This window comes from Chiloscyllium punctatum, chromosome 10 (genome assembly GCF_047496795.1).
Source record: "Chiloscyllium punctatum isolate Juve2018m chromosome 10, sChiPun1.3, whole genome shotgun sequence".
Taxonomy (NCBI): Eukaryota; Metazoa; Chordata; class Chondrichthyes; order Orectolobiformes; family Hemiscylliidae; genus Chiloscyllium; species Chiloscyllium punctatum.
The window spans coordinates 58694192-58720834 of NC_092748.1; the positions used below are offsets into that span (position 1 = coordinate 58694192).

The 26643-nt window shown below is 38.0% G+C and overlaps 1 protein-coding gene and 1 long non-coding RNA gene across 6 annotated transcripts in view; one reads left to right on the plus strand and one right to left on the minus strand.

The window, feature by feature from the left end:
- The window catches only part of fastkd1 (FAST kinase domains 1), a 53375-nt gene that overhangs the window by 7506 nt on the left and 19226 nt on the right, over positions 1–26643 (minus strand). For 3 of the 5 annotated variants that reach the window (XM_072579266.1, XM_072579267.1, XM_072579268.1), the window contains 10 exons: positions 19873–19998; positions 18112–18510; positions 17576–17686; positions 16800–16931; positions 12771–13257; positions 9989–10103; positions 7161–7289; positions 4903–5034; positions 1793–1906; positions 286–430 (listed from right to left, as the gene is read on the minus strand). In XM_072579266.1, coding sequence (XP_072435367.1) covers positions 286–430; positions 1793–1906; positions 4903–5034; positions 7161–7289; positions 9989–10103; positions 12771–13257; positions 16800–16931; positions 17576–17686; positions 18112–18510; positions 19873–19998 — 1890 coding nt within the window. Of the gene's footprint in view, positions 1–285; positions 431–1792; positions 1907–4902; positions 5035–7160; positions 7290–9988; positions 10104–12770; positions 13258–16799; positions 16932–17575; positions 17687–18111; positions 18511–19872; positions 19999–24143; positions 24241–26643 lie in introns of those variants that run through there. The other 2 variants (XM_072579269.1, XR_011961685.1) reach the window with 2 other exon arrangements.
- LOC140482202 (uncharacterized) lies at positions 427–18471 on the plus strand. Its single transcript, XR_011961686.1, has 3 exons — positions 427–638; positions 1276–1546; positions 18342–18471. It is a non-coding gene; the product is annotated as an uncharacterized lncRNA (long non-coding RNA).

The following is a 26643-nucleotide window of genomic DNA, read 5'->3' on the forward strand; positions in this document are numbered from 1 at the left end:
TCTTATTGTATCAGATGGAGAATAGTACTGCAAGTAGCTCTTGAGAAATAACCATTCTTAACATCACACAATTGTGGCTAAAATACTAGTTGGTTAGTTCGATAGGAGCACATAGAAACTGAACAACATTCAAAAGTCAAAATTAAGCAGTTACAAGCTAGTTACGAGCTACATCAAAAAAATGCAGGTTTTATCTTGGTAGAGTGACCTCGTTTTGAAGATATTTTGAAAAATATTGCTTCAGAATAACATTTAAGAGAAAAAGCAAACTGGCTGTGTACAAACCTGTGTGTTCCAGGTACTAGCTGTTTCTCATTAATATGTTTGTTGTCTGGTTCCCAACACATTTTTCTCTTCTCAGAAAGTAGCATAACACTCTGATCAACATAAGGAAGAGGCTTTTGATATTTGTCAAGGACACATTCAAAGTCTACAAGAAATGAATTATCAATTTCAAAATCAAAATATTTAATGGGGGAAAATCACCATTAACAATAACTTTTTCTTAAGAAGGATGTCAAACATGGATTTACAGTGGTACATTTACATGAAAGAATGATCACCTGGAAATAACAAATGAAATGTTGATATTTATCTCAAAGGAGGTGAAATTCAAAAGAAAGGAAATAAAGTCTTAGGTAAGTACCATTTGGAGTACTGAATTCAGTTTTCAGCATGTGTGTGTGTGTTCAGGATGCAGAGAAGGTTGACCAAGCATATACCACAGCTTAAAAGGATTAAAAGCTGGCAACAAGGGAATAAGAGAGATTTATATGACCTAAATTTAGATGGTTGAGAGATGATTCTGTTTAAGAATAATAATGAAAGGATTTGATTGGGTATATTCAAAGAAACTATTCCCTCTTGTGTGAAAGTCCAGTCCAGAGGGATAAATCAGAAATTAGAACTAGGTTATTTACAAAAGAGAGCATTATTCCTAACAAAAGGGATGGTTGAAATTTGGAACACATTCCTCAAAAGGCTGTAGATACCAGGTCAATTGAAGTTTAAGACTGATTATTTTCAGTTGTGAAGAGCTTGAGAGAGTAAATACAGTCAAGATACAGATGAAACATGATTGAATTAAATGGCATAACAGATTCTAGGCTAAATAGCTTACTCAATATCTTGTCTTCCTACATTCTTTCACTAAATCTTCTGAAAACTAGCTAAGTTTTAACATGCAAGTTGAACTTATTTCAAAGAATTAGGAAGACTGTCATCAAATAATTAGATAATTGACGATCATTCATTCTGTTCTTTTTTGTTTTAAAGCCTTATTTAGATTTTTAGATTCCATACAGTGTGGAAACAGGCCCTTCGGCCCAACCAGTCCACACCAACCCTCCGAAGAGTAACCCACCCAGATCCATTGCCCTCTGACTAATGCACCTAACACACTGGGCAATTTAGCATGGCCAATTCACCTGATCTGCACATCTTTGGATTGTGGGAGGAAACCAGAGCATCCGGAGGAAACCCACACAGACATGGGGAGAACGTGCAAACTCCACACAGACAGTCACCCGAGTGGACCGACAGGGAAGTATGTGCAGTGTTATTAAAATGAAAGACCAATTTCAGTTTTAAAAGTCTTTAAAAACAATGTACTCAAAAAGCAATGAACTCTTACATCAAAATTAAAGAACTCTTTGATTTCAGAATCAGTGATACATTAGATCACTGGAGTTAGGAGGAACAGAGAATAATACAGGAAATTTAAATTACCTTTCCTCTAAAATGCAAAACATGATTATATCTGAAGGAAACTGCAGAAGATCAAGTAACATACCTATTAAATAATAGTATGGGGTAAACACAGAGGTTTTGAAATAGATACTTCCTCCCAATAAGTGCTCCAATATTTCTTGAATCTGTTGCTGGATTGCACTGACAGAAGGATTGCCTTTAAAATAAAAAACATTACAAAACAGCAAGTTTTGCAGTCAGAAATTGATATACTCGAATGCTTAGTATTAATAACATAAATTTTAACATATCAAATGAGGTTTCAACACAAATTGAAAACATAAGATCAAAAGTCCGCACCAATTACATCACTGATGTTAATGGCAGGTGACAGTCTATACCGAGCGAATAACAGTAACTTTTTCCTCGACAGAATAACAGTAACCTTTTTCCTCAATACCATTGCTCCACCTATGATTAAAACTGATGAAGAGATAAAATTTACTTAATCAACAGAATCACAATTATCATATTTATTCAGTTATCTCCTCACGCAAATACAATTAATGATACATGAAAACGTCATTGAAATTTGAATTTTGACAGGCACTCTTGTCCTGATATTTTAATATTTCAGTTATTGAACTTGTATGTTAACCATGGATTGAAACACGGCAAAAGATCATAGACAATACAGATAACTCAACGGCATATTGGTCCCTTTCATAATAAAGTACAAAGTCAACAGTATTAAAAATGACACAGACATTCCCTTTATACATTCTGAGATCCAGACCCATGCTATCACATTGGGACTATTGGCTCTCCTACAGGTCAAGCAGACAGACAATAAATAAAAGATAACTATTAATAGAGACAAAAAAAAACTGCAGATGCTGGCATCCAAAGTAGACAAACAGGAAGCTGGACAAACACAGCACACCAGACAGAGTCAGGAGGTGGAGAAGTCAACATTGCGGGTATTAATCCTTCTTTAGGACGAGATGTGGGGATATGGGGAGTTACAGATAAAGAGAGGGTGGGGTGGGATAGTTGGGGAGAATAGCGGTATGGTGAGGTAGTGATATTAAGTGAAGTAGTGCCTATCACTATCTCACCATTCCACTACTCTCCCCACACCACCTATCACGAACTTACCCTTCCACCCAGCAACCCCTCTCTTTATTTGTAGCTTTCTTTATCCCCACATTCAGTCCTGAAGGAAGGCTAATACCCGAAATGTTGACTTCTCCCCTCCTGATGCTGCCTGGCTTGCTGTGTTCTTCCAGCCTCCTGTTTGTCTATATGACAATTATTAGCTTTGACAAATGTTTGACCAATTTGCTCAAGTTCTTTGAGGATATAATAAGCAGAGTTGACAAAAGGGGAATTGGTAGATATTATTTGGATTTCCAGAAGGCATTGATGAGATGTTGTATACAAGATTATTGCAAAAGATAGAAGCCCATTGTATTGGACATAATGTATTAGCATGGATTGAGGACTGGTTAAAAAACAGAAGACAGAGAGATTGAGGATTAATGGGTCTTTTTCAGGTTGGAAAGAAGTAATTAGCAGAGTGCCACAAGCATTAATTTTAACTAATTATTTACTATCTATAATAATGACACCAGGAGGGATCAAAATGTAATGTATCAAGATTTTCTGAAGAGACAAAAATAGGTGGGAGGCCATGTTGTAATAAGGACATAGATAATCTACAAGAGGGGGCAGAAAGGTTCAGACAGTGGACAAAAGATTGGTAGTTGGATTTTAACGTATGAAGTCATGCATTTCAGGAGGACAAATCAAAAGCAGACTATTAGCTGAGTGGAGAGTGACCTCAGAAAACTGCCATGCAGATGGATCTGGGTGATCCTATGCATGAAACATACAAAGTTAACATGCATGTGCAAGTAATTAAGAAGTTAAATGGAATTTGGGGTCCTTAATACAAGGAGTTTGGAGTTCAAAATAGAGAAGCTGTGTTGCAACTGTGCAGGGTGTTGGTAAGGCAACATGTGGGGAAGGTTATGCTGCTTTGGCCTCCAAATTTAAGAAAGGACGTACTGGCATATTAGGCAGTTCAAACAAAAAAGGTTCACTAGGCTGATTCCTGGGATGAAGTGGTTGACTTTTAAGAACATCTAAACAGGTTAGGACTTTATTCATGAGAGTCTAGAAAAATGAAGGGTGATCTGATGGATACATGCAAGATTCCAAGGTATTTGACAGGATAGAAGTTGAGATGATGTTGCCACTAATAAGAAAGCTTCAACTAAGGGGCACGTCACAAAATGAGGAGACAATCCTTTAAAACTGAGATGCAAAGGAATTTTTCTCCCAGAGATGAATGTCTGGAATTCTCTGCCCAGACGTTGCAGAGGCTAGAACACAAAGTATTTTAAAAGGAACCTAGAAATAGGAGTATATGTCAGGCATTTCGCCCTTTGAGCCTGTTCTGCCATTCAGTGTGATCATGGCTGATCATTCAACTCAATAGTCTGTTCCTGCTGCTTCCCTGTATCCTTTGATCCCTTTAGTTTGAGTTTCATTTATTGTTGTTACATGTACCAACATACAGTGAAAGTGTTGTTTTGTGTGCTGCACAAGCAATTTTTGTACCATACGAAAATGTATCAGGATAGCAGAACAACGCACAGAATACAGTGTTACAGCTGCAGAGACACAGATCAAGCTCCAAGTGTTCCAATCTGCAGGATGCTGATGAACCTTTGAACTGTATCTAAATCCTTCCTGAAATTATACAATGTTTTGGCCTAAATTTCTTTTTATGGCAGTGAATTCCACAGTCTCACCATTCTCTAGATGAAGAAATTTCTCATCTCAGTCCAAAAGAGTTTATTCCACATCCTTAGTTCTGGAGTTCCTGATCATTGGGAACATCCTTTCTGCTCTTTACCCTGTCTGGTAAAGTTAGAAAGTTAGAAAGTATCATAGCTCTCAACTTTCCAGAGAACGAGCACAAAAGAGGAAATGAGTTGCAAGGCAGATCAGCCACAGTCTTATTGAATGGTGGGTCAGACTTGAGGGGCTGAATGATTACTCCTGCTTCTATTTCTTATGCTCTTATATTCCTTCCCACAACAACACAGACTGCATTGAATAAGTGCTGAAAGAGAAATAACAGTGGAAAAAGCCGGGGCAAAAAGGGCTAAAAATATATTTCTATTTATAGAAGTAATCACTAACCTTTATTTAGTAATTGCTGACAATAACGGTCATGAAACCAAGGCGTCTGGAATTCCGGGCACTCTAAACAGACAGCTCTGTTCAGCTCCATTAAACGTAACCGGATCCGCATGTTCAGAACATCAGGGAATGCTAGTATTAGAAATCAATTATTATAATAAATTACAGTACTTTCTCTTTTCACCAATTTTACCCTTTACAAAGGCATTTTATTCAAAAGGATGATTTTGATCCCATCCTCAATCAAATCTTCACGTGGAGACTCCGATGCAGTTAACAGATAACAATCAGGTGCAGGAATTTTTCTCTCCCTTTCTTAGGAGCCTCTTTCTCTGGCAAAATGTTGTACCATTATAATGTTAGCCAACACTTCCAAAGGCAATCTTCATCAGCTGTTAAGTTGCTTAATCAGTTGATCCAGAAGCACACAGTGGGCTACATAATTTCTAAGTTACCTTTAAAGCAGTAACCTCAAAATTTAAATACAAGCATGACGTTGATGATATGTATTTGAAAGAATGAAAACTAATCATTTCCCAGCTCTGGATACTTTTTAAATGAGCAGTCCAACTGACTCAAGAACAAAATGATAAGCAGAAGAGTTTTTACCGATGGCTAAAATCAAAGTTAAACAATGAGTAATTCAGATGTGTTTGACATTTTTCTGCTCATTCCCAATATGGAGGTATTCTCAGAACAGGCACCATTTATTGCCCATGCCTAATTATCCCAAGAGGATGCTGGTAAGCCTTCACATATAGCCTAGTGCTTTGCAGAGTAGAGTCATAGAGATGTACAGCATGGAAATAGACCCTTCGGTCCAACCCGTCCATGCCGACCAGATATCCCAACCCAATCTAGTTCCACCTGCCAGCACCTGGCCCATATCCCTCCAAACCCTTCCTATTCATATACCCATCCAAATGCCTCTTAAATGTTGTAATTGTACCAGCCTCCACCACATCCTCTGGCAGCTCATTCCATACACATACCACCCTCTGCATGAAAAAGTTGCCCTTTAGGTCTCTTTTATATCTTCCCCCTCTCACCCTAAACCTATGCCCTCTAGTTCTGGACTCCTGACCCCAGGGAAAAGATGTTGTCTATTTATCCTATCCATGCCCCTCATAATTTTGTAAACCTCTATAAGGTCACCACTCAGCCTCCGACTCTCCAGGGAAAACAGCCCCAGCCTGTTCAGCCTCTCCCTGTAGGTCAGATCCTCCAACCCTGGCAACGTCCTTGTAAATCTTTTCTGAACCCTTTCAAGTTTCACAACATCTTTCTGATAAGAAGGAGACCAGAATTGCACGCAATATTCCAACAGTGGCCTAACCAATGTCCTGTACAGCAGCAACATGACCTCCCAACTCCTGTACTCAATACTCTGACCAATATAGGAAAGCATACCAAACGCCCTCTTCACTATCCTATCTACCTGCGACTCCACTTTCAAGGAGCTATGAACCTGCACTCCAAGGTCTCTTTATTCAGCAACACTCCCTAGGACCTTACCATTAAGTGTATAAGTCCTGCTAGGATTTGCTTTCCCAAAATGCAGCACCTCGCATTTATCTGAATTAAACTCCATCTGCCACTTCTCAGCCCATTGGCCCATCTGGTCCAGATCCTGTTGTAATCTGAGGTAACCCTCTTCGCTGTCCACTACACCTCCAATTTTGGTGTCATCTGCAAACTTACTAACTGTACCTCTTATGCTTGCATTCAAATCATTTACGTAAATGACAAAAAGTAGAGAGAGTTAAGAATCATGTTATGTTTATGTCGACTACAGGCCAGACTGATTAAAGATGATAAGTTTAATTCCACAAAGTAGTAATTAAATTGATTTTGTTGTCACCAGTCAATCCTGACTTATGGGGTGATAATCTATCCAAAAATTGTTTCTCAAAATATCTGAAGTTTGGAATATTAAAATTTCATCCTCAACCAAATGTAACATATCCAATCTCAGGTCTGACCAGTGTACACGTCTAAAAGGGTGTGGACTGGCATCCAAAAAGGGAAATGTCAAGTTGATAATTAATGCTTTAGATCACATCTGGAAAATACTAACCAAAATGTCAAAATGCTTTGTTCAAAGGCAGTGATGCTTTGTTTTGAAATTATATTGCGGAGGAGGGGGTTCAGCAAACAGGCCTAATGTACATGAGATTTCAAAATTGTTGGAGTGTAAGGTCATATGATATCTTTAATAATTTACAAGTACCAATGTTTAAATAACAAATGAAACTTACTATCCAGTTGAGAGTCCAACTTCGCTAGGAAATCCACACAAAAAATAGTCTTAATTAGATCTTCAGGAAAATAGCTTGCCAGAGCTAGTGAGTAACCAAGTAGGACCAGAAGATGAGGGTCACATAAATCTACGGAAAAAGAACAAACTTGCATTTATGTGGCATTTTTCAAGATCTATGGGTGTCTCAAAGAGCTTTACATAATTAAATATTGACAAAGTATAATCACTGTCATAATGTCGGGAAAGAAATCCTCCATTAAAGAGGAACCTCGATTATCTGAACAAGATGGGCAGGCACTATTTCGTTTGGATAACTGATTATTCGGTTAATTGATCCAATGCCTTTCCTCTGGATCTCAGTTTTCTGTTAAGTCCGCTCCTCGCTCAGGAGTCTAGGCAGCATCACACTGCGTGTGAGCCCCTGCCCTCCCCCCCCACGCCCATTCGCTCCCCCCAACCAGTCCAATACCGCCCCCAACCCCGCTCCCTGCCCACCCCCCAACCCCATCTTTGATGTAATATTTCTATCGGGACCTCTTCGGATAATTTGATATTTGGATAATCGAGGTTCCTCTGTATATCACTCAACAATCTAATCAGCACAATAAAGGTTAAAAACTTGCTAAGCTTGCAAAATAATTTTTAGAGAATTGATTTTGCATTCCTATTAATACTGCCAATGTTAATTGGCAAGATTAATATTCTAAACTATGAAAATGATGGATATTTTTGTCTTTCAAAACTCATCCTTATGGGAAAGGTACAGTACACAAATACAATAAACAGCATTACGCAATTGAAATGTAGTCACAGTTCTTCTAGATGCTTGGATAAAAATAAATTTTCAAATTAAAATCAGGAACTTATGAAAGAAATATTAATATATCTGAATTCTTTCCTGGAAATTATCCTTTGCCTTCCTATAGACATTTTTGATAGTAAATTTCAAATTTATTCAAATGGGAAGGGGTAAATTAGGACCAACTATATAGATTTCAAAATCAAGTTGTCACTTGCCATTGATTTAGTTAAAATGAAACGTAACTTATGTCCTAAATTATATCCATCAATCTTTTTTTTGAAAGTATTGGTGTCTCAGAAGCATCGCAATTTACTTTCTTACTAAACATGTTATATATTTCTGGAGAATGGAAAGAAATAACCTTAAGGATTTATATTGATGAGCTCAGGACATCTTAAGAGTCTTTACAGTCAAGGAAGTACATTATGAAACATTTGTTGCAATGTAATAATAGTAAAATGGAAGTCAAGGGAGACTGGAACAAAAGTAGATTTTGATAATTTTTAAACAAAAAAAGGCATGCAAGAAACTGTTCCAGTTTCCCTTGACTTCCTCGGTACAGGGTACAAGGTGCTATCAAAGCTACCTAAAATTCGCAATCCAAGCATAATTCTACAAAATGCCTCAACCCTTAAAGATGTGGCTGAAATTTGACCTACACAATCCACAGCAGTATAATTAATCAAAAACTCAAAAGCAAGAGATATCCAATCTCTATTCTTTTTGTAACTATTAGAAATGACTGGTCACATGACCCAATATAGGGACTTCTAGTATCCTTTCGATAGACAAGGCAGGAGTCCTGAGAGAGAAAGAAAACCAAGAAACCAGAAGAAGAGGGTGGTGACCAAGAGGAACAATGAAAAGACTGTCAGAAGATTACAGGTAGAAGCTGCAGGTAGCAAAATGCATTCTTGTGCTGGCTCCATGTATGTCGTGCTGAGAGAAATCCTGGCGAGGTGGGATCGTGAATTCGAGTGCAATTAGGACTTGGAAGACAGGATTAAATCTCTGGAAAATGAGCAGATATTGAGGCACCCCAAGTTGCAACTGTATTGGAGGAAGTTGAGAAGCAGATCTTTGAGTTTGAAGAGTGGAAATCCCTTTGAAAAGATTATTGAGAAAGATTGTTGTGACTCGGGTGGTTTCTGACATCTAGAAGGGTTGTTAATGAGTGCATTGGATTGGTCTTGGTTGTATTAGCTACTTAATAGAACATAGAACATTACAGTGCAGTACAGGCCCTTCGGCCCTCGATGTTGCGCCAACCTGTCATACCAATCTGAAGCCCATCTAACCTACATTATTCCATGTACGTCCAATGTGTGGGTCATTCTATTTAACCAGTTTGCTTGTCAATTCACTTTTGCTTCATGTTGATTTTGAAAATTTGTGTACAAGATCAATATTTTAAGCTATTTTACTTTTCTAGATAGTAAACTTTATGTTTGGTTGCACAAACCCGTGAAGTCTTCTGTCATCAATCTCTATGCTTCAAAAAGATAGCAGTTCAGATTCAATCTTCATTTACTGACTTATTGTCCTAATCAGCTTTCCCAATCCAGTCCAAAGTTTAGGCCACCATCAAGTACAGTACATGGTTGAGTGGCTTAAGCCAATAGTTGCCAGAGAAATTGGGCAAGGTGCTCAGGACCTTACTACCAATTCACAAAATGGCAAAATGCTTAAATCACCAATTTTTCATGTATAACTTAAAATAGTGGACTGTGAATGGAAACAGTGCAGGAGAGGGGCTTGGCTTTCAATTAAACACTGTAATCCAGAAATCTAATATTATGACAAGCAATCACCACTGTAGTCTTAAATTTAACTAATATATTTGAACTCAATGTTTAAACAGTAATGTAATCTTGCAATGCATTTAAATCATTTATAGATTGAAAATAATTGTGTTGAAAATGAGAAGTCAAGCAATGCGTTGACTTAAGTGAATGTCTGCTGACTTTTATTGATTTGCAAAAGTTTAGATTCTGCATTATCATAATGCACAGTATAATACTCACTCAAATGAGGCCTGATATGCTGTATACTGGATTCAAAGAACTCTTCAGCTTGTGGAGGATCATAATTCAAGATAGTGAATGGAAGTAGAGTGGCATATATGGCTGAATAATGGATCTGAAGTATTGAACAAAAATAAAGTTACCATTTTATTGCTGCATCAAAAGTATTTTCACTTATAAATTGCTTAGGAACCATTATTCAAAAAGCAATCTAGGTCTGTTCATTGAGGATGAAGGAACTCAGATTTATTTTAGTTTGTAGAACATTTCAACAACAGCAAATAATCCATAACTTTTGCTAAGTTGCTTCTCATTTTTCTTCCCCCTTTCCAAATATTATTTCATATTCTTTTTCAAAAAGTGATCCAAGATCTTTTAAATGACTCAATAATAACATATGCTTTAGCATTCCATAGCCCAAGAAATCTTCAAAATAAAAATACAGATGAAATCAATATCAAGTTTTTGGGGTATTTGGTCCACTTTCCCTTTCTACAATTTTCGAGTGTGACATTTCTTGAATAATGGATTCACATTACAGTAACATCCTTTACCTGTTATAATCAGAGTCATAGAGATATACAGCATGGAAACAGACCCTTCGGTCCAACCCATCCATGCCAACCAGATATTCCAATCTAATCTAGTCCCACCTGCCAGCACCCAGCCCATATCCGTCCAAACCCTTTCTATTCATATACCCATCCAATTGTCTCTTAAATGTTGCAATTGTACCAGCCTCCACCACTTTCTCTGGCAGCTCATTCCATATACGTACCATTCTGTGAAAAAGTTGCCCCTTAGATCCCTTGTATATCTTTCCCCTTTCACCCTAAACCTCTGCTCTCTAGTTTTGGACTCCCCGACCCCAGGGAAAAGACTTTGCCTATTTACCCGATCCATGCCCCTCAATTTTGTAAACCTCTATAAGGTCAACCCTCAGCCTCTAACGCTACAGGGAAAACAACCTGTGCAGCCTCTCCCTATAGCTCAAATCCTCCAACCCTGGCCATATCCTTGTAAATCTTTTCTGAACTCTTTCAAGTTTCACACCATCTTTCCCAAACCCAGAAGCCCAGAATAATTTAAATAATTTGTGTAGAATGACTAGAAATTCAGAAATAGTGCACGACATTTATAAAAGTTAAGGACTACAGAATAGGAAAAGGCCATTTCGACCCATTCTTTGTTTTATAACATTTATTTTCCATCATTATCCAATCATTTTAAACTATGTAACATAAATGCCTCTTTAATTGCTACTTGCAGGAAGGCTCAAAGAAATCTAAATTACCTCTTCTGCGACTTAAGACAGTGGGAAAATACTGAGAATTCATTCCAACATGCAAGAATCTATTTAGAACATAGAACAGAGAACAATGCAGTGCAGAACAGGCCCTTCGGCCCTCAATGTCACGCTGACCTGTGAACTATTCTCAGCTCATCCCCGTACACTATCCCATCATCATCCATGTGCTTATCTAAGGATTGTTTAAATCTCCCTAATGTGGCTGAGTTGACTACATTAGCAGGTAGGGCATTCCACACCCTTACCACTCTCTGCATAAAGAATCTGCCTCTGACATCTGTCTTAAAACTATCACCCCTCAATTTGTAGTTATGCCCCCGCGTACAAGCTGACGTCATCATCCTAGGAAAAAGAAAGACTTTCACTGTCAACCCTATCCAATCCTCTGATCATCTTGTATGTCTCTATCAAAACCCCTCTTAGCCTTCTTCTTTCCAATGAGAAGAGATCCAAGTCTCTCAGCCTTTCCTCCTAAGACCTTCTCTCCAGACCAGGCAACATCCTGGTAAATCTCCTCTGCACCTTTTCCAATGCTTCCACATTCTTCCCAAAATATGGTGACCAGAACTGTATACAATATTCCAAGTGTGGCCGCACTAGCGTTTTGTATAGTTGCAGCATGATATAGCGGCTCCAGAACTTAATCCCTGTACGAATGAAACCTAACACACCGTATGCCTTCTGTACAGCACTATCCACCTGGGTGGCAACTTTCAGGGTTCTATGTACATGGACTCCAAGATCCCTCTGCACATCCACACTACCAAGAATCTTTCCAGTGACCCAATACTCTGCCTTCCTGTTATTCTTCCCAAAGTGCATCACCTCACATTTAGCTACATTGAACTCCATTTGTCACCTCTCAGCCCAATTCTGCAGTTTATCCAAGTCCCCCTGCAACCTGTAACATTCTTCCAAACTGTCCACTACTCCACCGACTTTAGTGTCATCTACAAATGTACTATTCCATCCACCTATGCGTGCGTCTAAGTAATTTATAAAAATGACAATGCACATTTGGGATATGGGTTCCTTGTATTGCAGTGGTACTGTCCTTATCTCTGAGTCAGGAGACTTGCATTAAGTCCCACCTGCTTCAGAGGTGTGAACTATCATCTCTGAACAGGTTGACTAGTAAATAGCTGTGGTTGGGATATAGATTTATCCTGAATAGAAGGTAAAGGCAAACAAACGACTGTTCTTTCTACTTTCCACAGTACTTCAACAAAGCCAGACTGTTCCCTTAAACACCCATCAATTCCAACTGTAATTCTGTTTTCAATTTAAACCAATGGAAAGAAAAACAAAAAAAAATCAGACAAGTTGTATGACGGGTTCATTCCCCACTACCTGAATGAAGCCCTTACAGATGTTGAAAGTTTCCCCTATGGCAGCATTATAGTTTACAGGTTAAGGTGGTGGTCAAAAGGAGGAAAACCTTGGTTTGCTATATAATGTACTATTGTTACGTACCTTGTTGATATGTTTAAGCGTGACAGATGCTATTTGGTCCAGCAGATCAGCGTGTAGGCAACTTGTTTTGGTTAGAAATAGGGCAAATTCCACAACGTTGGACTCAGTCACCTGATCAATTAATCGTTCTAAGGTGGTCATTGTTTCTTCGCAAAGTACTTCTTCAAACCATTCTCCAGAGACGTATTTTAGCTCTTCTATCAATAGATCCATATTGTCTGCCTTCTGCAATCTTTCCAAACCACACTTATTCAGTTTCTGTAGTAGTTTCATGTACACTGCTGTTGTGCCAGGTTGGTATAAGGAACCATTCCGTACCCATTTGGTGATGGCAACAGCCAATGCATTCAAGTCATTTAAATTACACTGGGGCAAGACAGCATCGATACGTGTAGAGATCAAGTGATCAATCCGTGCAGAAGGAAGGAGAGAGAGAACCCGAGTTAACATGGACACCTCATAAGGGATAACACTGCGGTGAAGATAACTGCAGTGGGAAAGAGTAATGGAGGGATGGTAAATAAGGGAAGAAAGAGAAAAATGACAAAATGAGTAATCTGAAGTGCCATATCTGCTGGGAACTTTCCAAATGCATTTAAATCTGACAGACATAAGACTTAGACCACACCTTAGTTAGATCTGAAAAATTGTAAGTTAGGTCTGCCAAATCAAGATAATTAGCAAACTTTTACATGGATTCTGCAATGCATTTATAAGAAAAATAGCAGGGCAGAGTGCTTGTGTATAGGCATTACTCTAATGTACAAAATACCTAATATGGTGCACATGCAGTGATCATTAACCTATAGTTACCATATTTCCTGAGTGATTTATTGAATAATTTAGTGATGGAACTTAATCCTTATAACCTTTGCAAATCTGAAGTGAAGAAAACATTAGGTGTAAAGCTGTGTACTTGAATTTGATCTGCAGATAAGAAATACTAAAGCAAGTAATGTTTTAAAATAAAATAATCATCTTCAAGCACAACTAATTACAGCACAACACAGACTATTTAGCTTAGCCGGCCTCTGCTGGTGTTTGTGCTCCACCCAGCTTAATGGAACTGTGAATGTAAAAGATCCCATGGCTGTAAGAATAGAGAAGAAATCTTCAGTATGTTGGCCAATATTTCTCCCACAAATGATATTACAAAACAAATTATCTGTGCATCATCACACAGCTACTTATGGAAGCTTAATATATACAAATATACTGGCCCATTTCATAGAAGCATACTCCTATTTTACATACTCTTATTAAGCTGCCCCTCAGCCTCTGATGCTTTAGCAAAAACAATCCAACTTTGTCCAGCCTCACCTTGTAGTAATACACTTTAAACCAGGCAACATCCTGGAAAATCTCTTTTGCATCCTCTCTAAAGCTCTTCCTAAAATTGTACAGACCACAGCTGCACACAGCACTCCAAATGTGGCCTAACTAAAGTTCTAAACAGCTGTATAAAACAGTTCTTTATCGATGTCAGTACACTATCCCCAATCCCATGCATTTTAATTTTACCAGCTAATCTCTTATGTAAGACCCAATCTTGAACTCAAAGTCCAAGTAAACCACATCTACTGGCTTCTCCCTCATCAACTCCACTAGTTACATCCTTGAAAGACTCCAGTAGATATATCAAGCACGATTTCACTTTTGTAAATCCACAATGATTCTGTTTGGTCCAGTCACTATTTTCCAAATTATAATAGTGGCTACCTTATTGTCTGAAAAGTGATTTGAGATGTTCTAAAATAATTGCAATAACTTAGGAAGCCCAACTGGAAAGAAACATCATTTATAGTAGAACATCAAAACGGAGCCAATATCATGGTGTACATACACTTGTTGCACCCTGGGCCAGGCAGTCTGCAAACTGATCCCGGAGTTTGCTTCTATATATTTTCCAATAAAACTTTCACAGATGGAACTTGAATTCAATGCTCCTAGCTCAGAGGTAGGGACACTACTACCGTTCCACAAGAACCCTAAGAGGTGAACAACCCTGCACAAATCATTTACTGAAGTAGCGACAAGACTGTGTTTCAAACTCACATGTATAGAACACAATGGATTAGCAGTCCATTGCCTTTACCTCAGCCATCTTGTTTTACCTGTCTACTATAAAAGATTCTATCTCACTGATTTTGCTTTTAAGTCTTATTAACTGTAATCACCCATACAGCCAATTAGACGTTTACACTCAAAGCCCATTCTGAATCTGCTTTATTTTTTATTTTAATTAACTTATTTAAGGATGTTATTACACATCTTTGGAACTTGTGGAACTTGAACCTAAGTCTCCTGGTTCAGAAGTAGGAACACTATCAGTGTGCCAGAAGAGCCCTGAGTCTGCGTTTTTTTCCTCCACTAAGTCTGCTTTTTTTAAAATTGTTTTTTTCTTTCTTATTACATTCAGAAGTTTTATCTCACACAACCAAATGACATTCCCATCACAAGTCACCATGAATTTCTTTTGTTTTTCTTTTAAATATTAACTATCACCAGTAGTTACCCATGCAGTCAACAAGAAATTTACATGCAAAACCCATGATGGGCAAGAAGTCTGCTTTTTTCCCCTGATATCCAGAATGTTATCACACACAACCAAATGACTTTCTCATCAACATATACCTATGACATTTTTCCTTTCTTAAACTACTAACCACCACCAGAAACTTTCCATAGCCAATTAAATATTTATAAGCAAAGCCCATTATGGGCAATGCAAACCATCAAAGTGAAGGGTGGGGGATAGGGAGAGCAGGAAGAGGCTAAACCAAAATGGAGATGGAGGGGGAAATAAAACACTGCATCCCCCACAATGGCCACCTCTATCTAAAGGCATTGATGGCACTGATCAACACTGTGTGCTTCTTCTCCAGGAGATCCAGGCACGTATATGACCACAGAAGAGGGCCGACAGTTGGCTGGTTCTGCTTTGCTTTTTTCTTGAAACTACTACTGAGTGCACTTTTTAAGTCGATGAACAGGGTGAATAATCTATGTTCAGACTAAATACTCGATTGAACAATTTGAGCTTTTAGAAATTTTTTAATCTACTTGTTTAGATGTGTTATAAAAGGGACCTGAACCTGTGTCTTCTGGCCCAGAGGTAGGGACATTACCAGTGCAGCACAAGAACCCTCCTGAATCAGCTTTATTATATTTTCTAATCAACCTGTTCAGACATGTTATGACATATCCCTGGAGCAGCTAGAACTTGATTCCAGGTTTTCTGGCCCAGAGGTAGGAACACTACCACTGCGTCACAACAGCCATCCTGAGTTTTCACCTTTCTATTCAGAAACCATTTCTACCCATTCACTGTTTGAAGAAATATCAGTCCATAATAAACTTTATTTATCAGCTTCTGACTATGTACCTTGACAATGAAAAGATGGGTTAAAATGAAACAGTAGTTTGGACTAAACTTAACAACTTCATCCTTGTTAGGCAATTTTTTAAGGTACCCAATTTTGTTTTTCCTGACTGTTACATGATTTGCATGGAGCACTTTGAAAACATATTCCATATTTGCTGCTGCTAACTGTATAAAATGTTAGCTCCCAAAACAGCATATCATTTTAGCAGAATGCGACCAATTCTATACTAGTGTTGATTAATACATAATAGTAAAGGCCCAAAAAGCCTCAACAGTTGAACATTCTAGTAACATTTCAGGTTTATTCATAAAATGCAGTGTTCTGCATTCAATTAACTTAATTTCTACATTACAGTAATATCAGAAAATCTACAGAAATTCAGCTTTGCATGCATTGCAAACAAAACTAAGAATTCAAAGTTACAATTCCATTTATTTAGTTATCCAAACATCTGCTGCACCACAAGAACCCTCCTGAGTCCGCTTTATGATATTTTCTCATCAACCTATTCAGACATGTTATGAAACCTCTCTAAAGCACACAAGACTTGAACACTACTGCTGTGGCAGTGTTAAACTTCAGAACGAAAAATATTTATAACAAATTTTATGGTAAGATCAGTTTTCTTCACGATTCATTTTACCTTGTTAACATTCGCCTCAATTCTGCATATAACTCTGGATTTTGACAACGAAGTGATAGCAATGCCTTTGTTAATCTTGCAATATCCACTGGCTTGTATTGATCCAATTGTGTGTACAAAGCTGTTGCAACTCTGAGCAAGGTGAAAGGTAAAATAAGTATTTTCTAGTTAAATATCAATATGAAATGCTTTCATTATCCTTTATGTAGTTTGTGTTCATTGTTAGCAAGGCCATTATTTGTTCCACATCTGTAACTGGCCTTGATCTGAATAGTTTACTCAGTCAATTTGGAGAAGCAGTTAGGCCTAATCACGTTGCTATGGGTCTGGAGTTACGAGTAAGTCAGGCTGAATAAGAATCACACATTTCCTCACTTGCATGACAGTAATGAACCCATTAATGGCTGGCTCATGGATGCTTCCTTCATTATGCAAAAGCATATTAAAGTTCAGAACAATGAATACCCATTATTGAAATATTCTGTTACAGTTTCTCCACCATTTAGTTTAGCTAACAATAAGCCTCAATTCCATTATAGTTATGGATTTTGATAATGAAAGTAACATTCAATTCTATATTTTATCAATTGAAAAATAATATTACCTGCTTAGAATCTGAACTCGTGTCACTAGAGTATCAATTCAGCCCTCTGGATTTGTAGCCCATTGACACTATCATTGCCCACTATCTCTCCCTAAAATGAAGGAAGTGATAACACAGAACAAACACAACCAATAGACTACTTATCCTTGTGAGCAATAGTATGTATACTTACTTTTGAATTAGTTGTGAATTCCTGCATTCCATCTCTTCCATGGTCTCTATAACTGCTAATGTTTGTGAAGGGCTAAACTCATCAACCATTAACAAGGTAGCAGATTCAAGCCTATTTGACAGGGTGGTGGGATAACGAGGAAGGAAGAAAAGTTTGCTGCAAATTATTTTGTTCATTATATTCTAATGAGTTTTGATGTAGAAAATACCCATAATGCATTACTTATTGTAATTTTATAAACTAAATTTAAATTAGTTTAAATGAGATAATATTAATTTTTTTTAAACTATATTAAATACTAGGCATTACTTCTGGTAATTTTTAAAAGGAATTTAATTATCTCAAATGGATGAAGATCATTAAATTAAAATCTCAAAGCAATGACATTTACATATTTCGTAAGGATGGTTTTTACACCATGTAACAATAGAACTGCAAAAAACAAAACACTGCTCCACATTTTTCTTATGCAATGAGTAAAGAATGTGTTCAGAAGTTATTTTTAGATGGCATAGCTCTCTAAGTTAAGAACATACCTTTCTCTAACCACTGATCCAGATAAAGGTCCTAATGCTGCAAATAGCTTGGCAAAACTGGCAGAGTCACTGTGTGCATTCATAAGTTCAGTAAGTCTCCATTTAGCAGCTAAGCGAAAGTCACAGTTGTTAAAATGTAAAGACTGGTAGACCCCAAGGATTATACTTATGTTATCAGCATCTAGATTTTTCATGTTCTGAAGAAAAATCTTGTTGCATTTTTCCAACAGAGGACGATAACTGAACTTGATGTTGCGTAGAAATTGTACTATTCGGCGTGGATTGTTAAATTGAGAAGAATCTTTGGTATCCAACAGAAATTCTGCCTTTTCTATCAGACAATTCCGAAGATGTGTGGAGATCATTCCAGAGATGCTTAACATTAAAGATGAAAGTATTCTATTCAACAGACAGACATAATTAGCAATGACAATTAATGTTTTCAGAATCATTCATTGTTTTGCATAATGTTCTATATTGCAATAAAGACTACACCTTCTTTTCCTGTGCCACAGTCCTTAATGTACAGTTGATTTCAGAGTGAATAGATAGCAATAGATTAGTACTGATAAATATCAGTATAGATAGTACCGTGCTACAGTAATTTTCTTAAAGATCTTTTAATCTTGCTGTTTAGTCATGATACATTTATCAGTTCAAAAGGACAATGATCAGAACTAACACAGCAAGGGAATACATATTGAATGGTGTGATCCTAGAAAGCACAGGAGGATTAGACAGACCTTGATGTGCATGTCCATAGCTTCTTGAAGGCAAAAGGACAGAAAAATAAAGTGGCTTAGAATGGATGTGGGATACTAGTCTTTATTAGTCAAGGCATTCAATACCAGAGAAATGAGGTTATGATAGAACTAATGTATAAAACATTAGTTAGGCCACTGCTGGAATACGGTGTGCAGTTTTGGTCACTACAGCAAGGGACGGATGTGATTGTACCAGAGGGAGTATAGAAGAGATTCATTAGCACTTTGCGAAAGTTGAAACAATTCAGCTATAAAGAGAGACTAGATAGGCTTGGGTTATTTTCCTCAACAGCAGAGAAGGCTGACGGGGAAAACAGAGGCATAGACAGAGTAGGTAGGGAAAAACATTCACCCTTGGTATATGGATCAATAACTACAGGGCACCCTTTTAAAAGTATGGAGCAGGAAGTTCAGAGGGGATTTGCAGAAACAAAACAAAAATCTAGAATGTTGTGGGTATCTGACTCACTGCCTAAAAAGATGCCAGACATGGAAAGCCTCAAAACATTTCAGAATTATTTAGATGAACAGTTTAAACATGATAACATATGGGCCAAGTGCTGGAAAATTAGATGAAATATGGATGCTTGATGACCAGCGAAACATGTTATGAAAACTGTATGACTCGATAACATCTAAAAATATATTAACTTGGAAAAGAAAAACCCCTCTGCCGACAACATTCTACTGTATAAGTGCACCAACTGATTAAATTCAAGAAAAATACTTCTGATCAAATTGAAATGCATTTTTTAACAAAATATTTATTAAAACATGTTAAATACAGCAACCCCCAAAATTATAGTTTCTTTACATTGCAACTCAAAATAAAATTTTCCATTTACCCAACATCTGAAGTTTCTCAAAGCCATTCCAATACACTTCACATATGATTAATTATTTTCAAATTCAAGTATGCAAACCCAAACCAATGCAAAATTAGTGACAAAGTACTAAAGAAGCCAACAAAATAGTTCGACTTGCCTCATAACATTACCTTGCATCGTGTATATATTCCAACTTTCTGTGAACAATATCAGTGATTTTTCCCATCAGTGGACTGTGGTACATATGTTGATCAGTCAGGCACACAGCAAACTTGGATAATGTAGCCATATTAAACCTGTCAAAGTAGACACAACGTTAATGCTTACGGCTTGGAAAATAATACTGGAACAAGATAAATAGTTTATTCAGAATAATGTTGTGTTTAATTATCTTTTTGGGTGTGGTGACAGCTTTAAAAACAAGCTGAACAAGAATGTTAAATAGTATTAGTAATAGCTTTTCTTAATAATTGTGAAAGTCAGGGAATGCTGACCTTTATATCAGAGGACCAGCATGTATGGAATTAGAAGTTGTAACACAGATACTATAGAGCCCTGGTCACACCATAGCTACTACACAGCATTCAGTTCTCGACACCACATCTTGGAAAGGAATTAAAATGAATACCACCTGGTTAATTGAAGAGAGATTGGGTTGCATTCCCTGGAAGTTAGAAGATTAATTGGTGATTTGATCAAAGTTCTCTCAGTATTAAGGGGAACAAATAAAGAAACTATTTCCATAAGTTGAGGAGTCTAGAAAAGAGAGCCAAACTATTCCAGCTATGGTCTAACTAGTGCCTTGTAGTTTTAGCATCACCTTCCTATTTTCATACACCATTACCTTTTAAATACAGGCCAACAGTCCATTTGCCTTCCCTATTCCCTTCCTGAATTTATACGCTAGCTTTTCAAGATTCATGGGTGAGCTCCCAAATTCTTCAGTGCTGCAGATTTCTGCAATCTTTCCCCCTCTTAAATACTCAGTGTTATCTCTTCTATTCTTTCTGCAAAGTGCATAAACTCATATTTTCCCACTTTATATTCCACCTGTCCGGTTGTCACCCATTACCTCCACTTATCCATATTCCTTTGGAGACTCAGTCATCCTTTACCACTTGTCTTCCCACCTTTATTTGTTTCTCATCTACAAACTTGTCTTTTGTAGATTCACTTCTGTATCCAAGTCTTTAGTGTATATTATAAATGATTAGCAGTAGGGATCCCTGTGACACACCATTACATAAGTTTGCTATCCTGAAAATGCCTCTTATCCCAACTCTCAGTCTTCAATTAGCTAGCCAATTCTCCATCCATGCTAATATATCACTCCTAACACCATGGCTCTTGTTAAATGGCCTTATGTGCTGTACTTCATTACATGTCTTTTCGAAATCCAAATATATTACAGTTTCTTTTTCTCTCCTGCTTGTTACCTGCTCAAAGATCTCTAATAAATCTGTTAGGCACGATTTCCCCTTCGAGAAGGCAACTTATCTTTGCTTGATCATACTGTATTATGTATTTCTACATTCTCTACTTCTACATCCTTTATAATAGACTCTGACATTTTGCCAAAAGCCAACTGGCGTGTCGTTAACAGATTTTTGTCTCCTTTCTTTTTTGAATAAGGATGTTACATTGGCAGTTTTCCAATCCTCAAACTCTTCCAGAATCTAAGGATTCTTGGAAAATTACTACCAGTATATCCACTATCTCCACACTTACTTCCTTTCAAATCCTAGGATGCAACCCATTAGGTTCTGCAGGTTTATTAGCCTTTAGCACAATTAGGGTCCTAGTACTTTGTCTCTAGCATTAGTTATTGTGTTTATTTCTTTCCACCCCTTAACCATTTAGCATTTTGGAATGCTATTATTGTATTCTACTGTGAAGACTGATGCAAAGTATTCACCTATTTAAAGGTATGTCAAAGTATTCAAACTTTCATAGTCATACAGATGTACAGCAGGGAAACAGACTCTTGCCATTTTTGTGGTTCCCATTATTATTTCCCCAACTTAATTCTCCAAGGGCCTGTATTCACTTTGATCCATCATTCCTTTTTTAATATACTTTAAGAAGCACTTGGTACTTTTGTATGTTACTTGCTAATTTGTCCTCATAGGTCTTTTCTCCCTCTATTATTTTGGTAATCTTTTATTGGCTTTTAAAACTTTGCATTCCTCTGGTTTACTATTAATCTTTGAGACATTGTAGGTGTTTCCTTTCAATTTGATACCATCCTTAACTTTCTTAGTTGACTATGGTTGGTTTATCCCCTTCCAAGAATCTTTCTTCCTTACTCGGACATATCTTTGCTGTGAGTCGTGATCTATTCTATTAAACATTGTTTCTCAACTATCTTTTCTGAGAAACCTCTTTCCACGTTCACTCCAGCCAATTCTGCTCTCCTCATGTAATTAACATTATTTAAGTTTACTAGTTATTTCTGACCCAAATTTCTCTCTAATTGAATGTTAAATTCTACGATGTTACGGTTACTTCTTTTCTAGCACAAATTTTACTCTGACGTAGTTTATTAAACATGCCTAATTATGTATTACCACATCTAAAGCTCTGGTCGTATACATAACATATTGTTCTCGAAACTGTCCCAAATACACTGAGCTTTTGCTCATGGTTACCTTTTGCAAATTGATTTTCACAATCCACAAGATAAAGGTCATCCATAATTATATACTGACTTCGTTACATGTCCTCATTACTTCTTACGTTATTCTCTATCCTATAGAACAGCGACTGTTAGGGATGCCAAGAGACTACTGTTACCATAGTGTTCTTCCCTTGTTATTTCTTACTTCCACCTACTTGGAATCAGATGATCCTAGATCATTTGTTGCTGCAGTATTTATTCCATCTTGTACAAAGAAAGCTACCCTACCCTTCTCACCTGTCTTTTGGGAAAGATCCTAATTTAGATCTCCTAGTAACCATGCCTTCATAATGGCTATACGATTCTACACATTAATCTTTTCTTATGCTATTAATTTTGTTTTGAATACAACATGCATTTAAGTAAAATGTCATTAATTTGGCCTTTTTAACCATTGTTTTCCCTTTTGATCTTATTGGCTGCTTTTTTAACATTTGTAGACTGTGGGTGTCATTATCACAACCGCTGTCCAGCAATGCTGCCTTATTTTTGATTTAGCAGCCTATGTATCTCCCCTCCCTTCTCTTTAGTTTATCTCCTTGCTATAGTCCTAGTTATTCGATTTACCAGGACAATGGTCTCATCACAGTTTAAGTGAAGCCTGTCCCAATGGAAAAGCTCCCTTCTGTCCTAGTACTGGTCCTAATGCCCTATGAACTGAAATGCATTCCCACTATACCACTTTTTAACTCCTTTGTTTACCCTATACCAGTTTACCCATGATTTAGGTAGTAATCCAGAGATTATTACATTGGAATTAACTTTTTTTTAAGTTAAGCTCAAAATGGTTCAAAATCTTTCAGCAGAGCTACTGTTCCATTCCTAGCAACGTCACTAGTACCAACATGGATGGTAACACCTGGATCCTTCCCCTCCAAATTTCTCTCCACCCCCAAGGAGGTTTCCTTAAACCTGACAACAGGTAGGTAACACAGCCTTCAGGACTCATGTGCATGACTGCAGAGAACAGAATGTAGCCCCATACCTATACCACCCCCAATGATTACTGTTTCCTCTTCTGCTTGAATGACATTTTGTACCACAGTGATGTGGTTAGCTTGCTAATCATTCCTGCAAGCCACTCTTGTCCATACAGGCTGCAAGAACCTCATAATTGTTGGACAACTGTACAGACAGAGGGTCCGCAAGAGCTGCCCCTTGGGCCCACACAGCTTCCTCATTTACAATCATATTCCCTTGCCCTTGATCACAGATTAATTTCGAACTGCCTAATCTAAAGTGGGAGACTGCCTCCTGAAGGCTTCGGTCAAAGAACTGCAGCGCCATTTACCCCTCCTCAGACTCTTCTGGAAAGACTGTCCTTCAACAAACAACGTAGCTTCTTAATGCCAATGTCCGTTCGGGTGCAGAATGATCTTTTAAAGGTGGTGCATATGTCAGGGATGCCAGTCTGTCAGTGGTTATCCATTAAGTGGAATGCTGTTCCAGTAATGGCAAGTGGTAGAATAGGGCTAGAAATCAGGCAAAAGAACCATCGAGGTTGAGTAGATAATTAAGTGGATTTTGTAAGATTCAATGAGAAATTTCGGTACGCCTAGCAGAGGGAAGAACTTCATGAAACCTTACAAAACCAATAGTCAAAAATAAGATTCAGCCCATGTTTCTAATCAGATTTGGGTAGCTTTCTAAGATGCAACTTAGTCTTAAAACATACATTTCATTGAGAATGATCTAACACGTTGGGCAAATTTCCTTATTGACAGAGGACAATATGGGTGGAATGGCCTCCTTCTGATCACCTACCCTCTCAATCAGCATTAATATAGCTTTCTTTTCTTGACATGTGAGATTTTGATGATTTCTAAATGGCATTTGCTGACTTTAACAGTGGTTACTTTTCATTCTCCCAAGCACATATAATGATTCCTGAAGGAAAGATAGAAAATATCCTCAGATTTCATAGTATAGAAACAGTTAAGCCCATCACATATGTGCTAACTTTGAAGGAGCTATTCACTGAAGTCTAATGCTTTGAACTTTTTCAACACTCTAAAGCTTCATTTTACAAATGTTTATCCACTTTTCTTAAAAAAAAAGCACATACCTACATTATTACCTTATGGTGGATGTATTGTTGCATTAATGATATACCTTATTTTCATAAAATTAACAAAATATATTTGATCAGATTTATGGAAGGTTTAGACTTACTAATAAAATACTAAACAACAAGTAAAACAATGCATTCCTGGTGAATGTGGGGAAAATTAACATTAACCGTGGGCGGCACAGTGGCTAGCACTGCTGCCTCACAGCACCAGGGTCCCAGGTTCGGGCGACTGTCTGTGTGGAGTTTGCATATTCTCCCCTGTGTCTGCATGGGTTTCCTCCAGGTGTTCCAGTTTCCTCCCACGTCCAAAGATGTGCAAGTCAGGTGAATTGGCCATGCTAAATTGGCCATAGTATTAGGTGCATTAGTCAGAGAGGAAATGAGTCTGGGTGGGTTACTCTTCAGAGGGTCGGTATAGACTGGTTGGGCCGAAGGGCCTGTTTCAATACTGTAGAGAATCTAATCTAAACTCTCCTTAATGAAAGAATATTCAAGATTTTTCTTTACCTTCAATATCAAATGCTTTTCCTTGCTCTCTCCAGTGTTTTACACAATGTTCTTACTGATGGTACTATTGGGGAAAATGGCTTAGAGAAGTTGTTGAACACAGCAAAGAGATTTGACATCAATGCCCTCCATTACAATTATATACCATACCATATTTTTATTTTAAATTGGGATGTGGATATCGCAGGCTAGCCCAGCATTTATTAGCCATTCCTAATTTCCCTGCAGAAGGTAGTGCTAAGCTCACTTTCTGAACAATCCCTGGGGGACAAATACATTCAGTGCTATTAGGTAGTTCCAGGATTTTGACTCAATGTCAGTGAAAGAAACCGCAGGAGGCGATACTTCCAGGCATCTGTTGCCCTTGTCCTTCAAGTAGTAGCATGGTGCTAGAAAAGCACAGGTCAGGCAGCACCTGAGGAGCAGGAGAATCTATGTTTTGGGCATAACCCCTTCATCAGGAATGAGGCTTGGGTGGGGTGGCAGGAAGGAAGCGGAGAGTGTGATAGGTAGGTGAAGGTGGAGGTAATGGTGATAGGTTGGAGAGAACGGTGGAGCAGATAGGTGGGAAGGAAGATGGACAGGTAGGACAGGTCATGAGGGTGGTGCCAAGTTAGAAGGTTGGATCTGGAAGAAGGTGGGGATGGGGAAATGAGGAAACTGGTGAAGTCCACATTAATCCCATATAAATCTCATGACCTGTCCATCTTCCTTTCCACCTAACTGCTCCATCCTCCTCTCTGACCTGTCCTATTGCATCTCAGCTACCTTCTCCCCAGCCCCAACGCCTCCCATTTATCTCTCTACTCCTTGGCTCACAAGTCTTATTCCTGATGAAGGTCTTATTCCCAAAACATTGATTATCCTGCTCCTCAGATACTGCTTGACCTACTGTGCTTTTCCAGCACTACACTTTCAACTCTGATCTTTAGCATCTGCAGTCCTTTCTAAAGTAGTAGAGGTCAGTTTTAGAAGGTACAGTTGAAGGTGCCTGCTGCGTTGCTGCAGTGCATCATGTAGATAGTGAAACACTAGCCATCGATGTTGGAGGAGGGAATGTTGAACATGGTGGATTTTGTGTCAATCAAGTAGACTGCTTGGTTCTGGGTGGTGTTGAGCTTCTTGAGTTTTGCAAGTGCTGCACTTTACCAAAAAAATGGAAAGTGTTCCATCAAAGATCAGATTTGTGCCTTGTAGATGTGGATAAGCTTTGGACGTTGTACAAGTCTTGCTGCATAAGGATACAGGCTGATTCAATAATTGCTGGATAATGAATGGTGAACATAGAGCATCAGTGAATATCCCCATTTCTGACTTTACAGACAAAAGCTTCTTGAAGAAGTTGTTGTGTCCGGTCACTACCCTGAGGAATTCTTCTGGTCAGGTCCTGGTACTGAGCCTCTTCGCACCCAATGCATTTCCTCTGTGCTTGTATAACTTCAACCAGAGAAGAGTTCACGTACTCCCACCCCCAATTCCCACTGGTTTTATTATTGTTCGGGTATTTTAATGCTTTATCTTGGCAATTACTGCCACGATGTCACAAGTAGTCACTCTCATATCATATGTGGAGCTCAGTTTTTTAACCTGCGTTTGGACCAAGGCCAACATTCCATTGAAGAAGAAATATTCTACTAGAAGGATGCACCATGCATTGTCCTTAAGTTCCTTAGTTAGCAGTGTCAA